Genomic DNA, 6,000 nt, shown 5'->3' on the forward strand with positions numbered 1-6,000 from the left:
GCCGAACTCGCCTTGTTTGTAGATGGAAGCTCCCTAGTGAATGATTCCGGAAGCCCACAGGCGGCTTATGCAATGGTAACGTCCTCTGATGTAATTGAGGCAGCCTCGCTTCCCTCAGGCACCACCTCCCAACAGGAAAAATTGGTTGCCCTCACACAGGGCCTCATCCTGTCCAAGGGATGATTAGTCAACATATACACCAATTCCAAATATGCTTTTTAATGGCTCATACTCATTGCATATTATGGGAAAAAACGAGGTTTTCTTACCACGAAAGGAACCCCGATTATAAATGGGCAGCTCATTGCTAAGCTATTGAAAGCCATCCTTTTACCCAGAAAGCTAGCCATCATCCATTGCCGAGAACACCAAACTACTAGCAATCCCATAGCTAAAGGTAATGCCTTCGCAGACTGTACTGCTCGCTCATAAACCCAGGCTCCCTCTCCCATCCCCAGTCCAACATGCTTTCTGTCCTTCATCTACTCCCCAACATACACGGACCAAGAAAATGCCCAGTATTATAATTTTCCCCAGCGAAAAGGGTGGGTGTACAAAAACCACCTACGCATCCTCCTGAAATTACAGCGAGAAACCATAATCACGGACATACACAGTTCCTTACACAGTGGACCTAAAGTTGTACATAAATTCCTAACACCCATTTTTCACCCCACTGGACTGTGGGACACGAGCAACACGGTCCACGCAAAGTGTAATGTTTGTGCTTTCTCCAACAGCCAAGGAGCTCAACACCCTCGTAAACAGCTTCACCAAATGTGAGGGCACCTGCCAGGACAAGACTGGAAAATAGACTTCACTCATATGCCAAAACACAAGCAGTTTAAATATCTCCTTACTACGGTTAACTCATTTTCAGGGTGGATCAAAGCTTTTCCTACCTCCTCTGAAAGTGCAGACATAGTCACTGCCCACATCCTTCGAGACATCATCCCGCGGTTTGGTCAGCCGGCTTCAATCCAGTCAGACAACGGCCCATCCTTCATATCCAAGGAAAAGCAGGTGGTAAACACCTCACTGGGCATTTGCTGGAAATTCCACATGGCATATCATCCTCAATCTTCGGGTAAGGATGAGCGGGCCAATGGTCTCATAAAGCAGCAGCTCACCAAACTCTCTCTAGCGCTACAACGTTCTTGGCCTCAACTATTACTTTTTGCTCTTACCCATCTGCGTGCGGCCCCTGAGGAACCGTCCGGCCTTAGTCCATTCAAAATACTCTATGGACAGCCCTTCCTCTTCTCCCCCCTCCCTCTAAGCGACAGCCCTCCGTTAGCCTCATACCTGCCGTATTTGCCTCTACTATGCAACCTTCTTAGACAACACGCTAACTCCGCTATCCTTGAGCCTTCTCCAGCCCCCCCCAACCTCCCAATATCCGTACATCCAGGAGATGCTGTATTAATTAAATCGCTGACACCCAAACCTTTGGCGTCTCGGTGGGAAGGTCAATACGCAGTCATCCTCACTACACCCTCGGCTGTCAAAGTAGCGGTATTACACTCTTGGGTACACCTGTCCAGGGTAAAACCAGTAATCAAAACTGATCATGACCACCAGTGGTCTGCCCAGCTTACTGGTACTCTATCTCTCCACCTCAGTTGCTTCACCAAACCAGCCAGTCAAACCTAGTATAACCTCCCCTTTCGCTTGGAGGTTTTTCTTAAGCAAAAACTATACCACATCCCCAAAGAAGGGTTTGAAACTGACAGGGGAAAGAAAAATTCTTGCTACCGTCTACTGCACCACCCCCGGGTGTGCCTCAGCACTCCCTCTTAACTTCCCGCCTTTACCATTTATAGAGGGGTGGATAAGGGTCGTGAATCCAGAAAGGCAATATGTTTTCTATATGACCAAAACTCTAACCCTGCCTGTGCAAAAGAGTGAAAAAATGAGAGCGTCGGCTGCCCCTAGAAGAAGTGCACTGTCCATCATGTTCATTCCTACCCTATTAGCAAATCTCCCCGATTTTACTGGTCAGGAAGCCAATATACCCTAACCATTCCAGATCCCTGGCATAATCGATGGACTAAGCAGGTAGAAGGCGGCTGGTACCATCAATCATGGGACTCCTTTCCCTCCTCCAAGATCTTCATCTGGAGAGCCCTAGTGCAAGTTCAATCCATCGTTCACCATATTATCCAGTCCCAAGAACAATAACTCTCCAACCAAATTTCCAGAACTTCTGAGTCCTCTTTCTCCTGGATAACCTTATTGCAGCAGGGACTTGCCATTGCCAGCCTTACTGGACTAGGCAGCCTTTCCACCTGCCTCATGTGCGCGGCCCTGGAACGCCCTACCCTAGCGGCATTACCGGCCCCTGCCCTGCCACCCTCACTTAACATGACAACCGCACAACCCATAACCATTTCGAATGTCCCCCTGCATATGCAACCAGAAGACACGCAAGTGCCATTCTGCTACTCAAATACATCCTCTCAGTGTTGTAATACAACTCAAATCCCCTCCGGACCGATAACAGCCCCGGAAGGATTTTTCTTCTGGTGCAACAATACTGGATCCAAAAGTCTTCCCACCAACTGGCCTGTGATCTTCCTGAATTTGGCATCATTGCATGTTTTGTGTGAGTCTGAAGAGGAATTTATAGATTTGTATTGGACATATGTGCTAATATTGAACTTATGGACTTGACCTGGACTGGGCTGGGATGTTTTCTCACTATTCAATTGTTCTTGTATATAAAGTTCTTTCTTATACACATGACACATGAGTGTCTATGATTTTTTTTCTTTAGTTTACACGGAAAAACACAGTGTAACACTATTCCATGTTCATGTATAGGGAAGATTGTGAAGAATCTTTGCTGCTCCATGGAATCCATAAATACAACATAATACCAATCCATATCTCAAGCCACTCTTTAAAGAAACAGAAAAATGAACTGGATTTTCCAATGCATCAGATCTTAAATGATTTTCCTTCTCTACATAGAGAGGTTTCCATGTATGCATACAGGATAACTACTCAAATTAACCCAGTATTCTTTGTGATTTGTGCCTTAATTAGATTTCACAGTGTCCACAAGTAAATTTTTTTCACAATAAATTTGTCTTCTGATGTACTGTTCTACATAATTTATCAGTGTAAGCTTCTCCAAATATATTGACAGAATGAATTTGAAAATTGATGACTATTTTATTGTGCTTCTCAAAATAGTTTTTAACAATGATGCTTTCAGTCAGCTATCACTGATTAAAATTTGTATCTTCCTATGTATATTTCTTTATTCAGTTTTATTTAGAGACTAGTATCACTTTCACAATTACTATCTGTGTGTACTTAAATATTGTGTATTTATATCTGATTAATAGAATCAACACAAAGGATTCTAGATATTTCAGGAGGGTACTAGGCATTTAGATAAGAAATAATTCAAAGTAATGGTACTATAATAAAATAATTTAGACTATATAGTTGCTTAATAACAGAATAGATTATGAGACTTTTTGTCACATTGAAATTGTTTGTAAGACATACATCATCCATCATAGTGTAAACACAGAAACTTTAGTTAAACTGTTGATTTAGGTTTAGAAAGCATAATCATAACAAATTCAGAAGATCCTCCATATTACTAAACACTGGCATAAATTAACAAATAATTTATAGTTATAGTGTCCAATAAAACTTCCAGGGGACAAGTATAGGCTCTGATAGAATTTCTTCAAGAAGTATTGAATTAGAAAAAAGGAATGTTGGGAGGGACATAATGTTTTATTAAAGATGAAAATATGATGATTAATATGAATTTCAATGATTAAAAGGGAAATTATCCAATTACTATGTGCTGTATCATTCATTTCTCTGTAATTTTGTGGTTACATGCTGTTGAGTTGGACTCATAAGAAACCTATAATGAAGCAAATGTAATCATATATCCTAGAAATATCATTATTAAATAACATTTCCCTATTTCATAGCTTGTGAATATTTGAGAATAGTATAGAGTAGAAATGATAATCACAAAATAATGAATAAGAGGCCAATGCATTTTTAATTTAGTCAACCGGGTTACAAATAACTATTTGTCTCCAATATTGCTTACACTGATATTTTGGGGTTAAAAAATAAAATTAAGTTACGCAAGTTTTATTTAGAAAAAAATTAGAGATATATGTGCCTAATGTACCGATGCAGGGAAAAAGTGTTTCTTTGTGTAAATTCTAAACTCATTCAGAGTCACAGAGTGAAGCATTGGGTGAAAAACAAGGAAACTTTGGAATGACATAAAGTTTGACTTGAGATTTAAAATGTTCAATTCAATTTAGATGGACATAAGGGAAACAATCTATTTGCCTGTGCTTTACAATCAGCATTTACTGCAGAACCAAAGAGAATGCAATTATATCAACTGGAATTATGATCAAGTAATATTTGTCTTTTTCAAATCTTATTTAAGCAGCATTTTATTTTGAATATCAAACACAAAATTTGCTTTGATTTTTAAAGAGCCTGTTGAAAGCATTTTTCACTTCTTTGTTTCTTAAACTGTAAATGAAGGGATTGAGCATGGGGATGATTAACGTGTAAACCACAGAGACCATTGTGTCACTTTCATATGAATGCCCAGATTTAGGCTGCAGATACATAAAGAGGAGAGTCCCATAGAACACAGTCACCACTGTCAGGTGAGAACCACATGTGGAGAATGCTTTCTTCCTGCCCGCGGCAGAATTCATTCGAATTATGGCTATCAGAATAAACATGTAGGACCCAAGGAGGACCAAGAGGGAGGAAATGATATTAATGGCTGAAAATGCTATGATCAACAATTCTATTTCTCGTGCATTTGAACAGAGCAAAGGTAGCATGGGAGTATTATCACAATAGAAATGACTGATGACATTAGAGCCACAGAAAGTCGAGGTAAAAATCTTACTGGTGCATATCAGAGTCTGAGAGGTACTGTAGAGATAGGGGATTCCCACAAGTGCATGGCACACTCTTGGGGACATGATGACATTGTAGAGTAGAGGTTTGCAGATGGCCACGTAGCGGTCATAGGCCATGGCTGACAGGATAAAGAATTCACTGATAAGAAACAGAAGGTAAAAAGCCATTTGTGTGACACATTCATAATAGGATATGGAATTTTTATGACAAACAAGATTTATTAGCATCTTGGGATAAATGACAGTCGAATCACCAAGATCAATGAAGGCCAGGTGTCTGATGAAAAAATACATGGGTGTGTTTAGGTGGGCGTCTACCTTGGTCAGGAAAATCAGGCCTATATTTGCAAACACTGTGATCAAGTATACAATAAGGAAGATTCCAAAAAGGGCAAAATGCAGCTCAGAGCTCCGTGTAACTCCAATGAGAATGAACTCTGTCAGTACTGTTTGATTCCTGTGGTCCATTTAGTCCTGCGACCCTTTCTGGGAAGAACAGAGGAATTGGTATTAGTGTTCAGGTCTATTAGTTAAACAAATTAAACTAATTGTAGACAGAATGGAAACTTTTTCTTCATACATTGGAATGGAAAATAATCCCTGAATCTGATTTTATTTAGCATGAGCTGTAGAAGAAACTCCTTTCTAAAATTGTGGGATCCTCCCAGGTGCATAGTGGGTGGTGAGTAGGGTTGCTAACCCCATGGCAGCAGTCTGAAACCACCTGTCACTCTGCAGTGAAAGACAACGCTTTCCTATCCCATGAAGTTACAGCCTTGCAAACGCACGCGGGGATTTCTACCCTGTCCGTAGGGTTGCTGTGGATTGGACCTGTCTTAATGGCAATGAGTTTGTTTATTTTTAATGAAAGCTGCTATTCATTATTGTGACATAGATTATATTTTCAATGAGCAATACACATTTTTAAGAATACCATATTGCTGATTTAGAGGTAATACCTCGTATATGTAATATTTTCTCTACCCTGGGATACTTGCCTTCTTTTGCTTCTTTCTGTTTCTGAGAAATTTTGTGGGATTTTCATATTCTTGAAATGGTAGACAGA

At 40.3% G+C, this 6,000-nt stretch overlaps 1 protein-coding gene across 1 annotated transcript; it reads right to left on the reverse strand.

The window, feature by feature from the left end:
- Positions 1-4,460: 4,460 nt before the first annotated feature.
- On the reverse strand, positions 4,461-5,402 carry LOC142446410 (olfactory receptor 8K5-like). Its single transcript, XM_075548160.1, has one exon. The coding sequence runs from the start codon at positions 5,400-5,402 to the stop codon at positions 4,461-4,463; it is 942 nt and encodes a 313-aa protein (XP_075404275.1).
- Positions 5,403-6,000: the final 598 nt, after the last annotated feature.

Source organism: Tenrec ecaudatus, chromosome 4 (assembly GCF_050624435.1).
Source record: "Tenrec ecaudatus isolate mTenEca1 chromosome 4, mTenEca1.hap1, whole genome shotgun sequence".
NCBI lineage: Eukaryota > Metazoa > Chordata > Mammalia > Afrosoricida > Tenrecidae > Tenrec > Tenrec ecaudatus.

Coding starts and splice junctions, on each gene's coding strand:
- LOC142446410 (XM_075548160.1), bottom strand. CDS start 5,402: ATGGACCACAGGAATCAAACAGTACTGACAGAGTTCATTCTCATTGGA.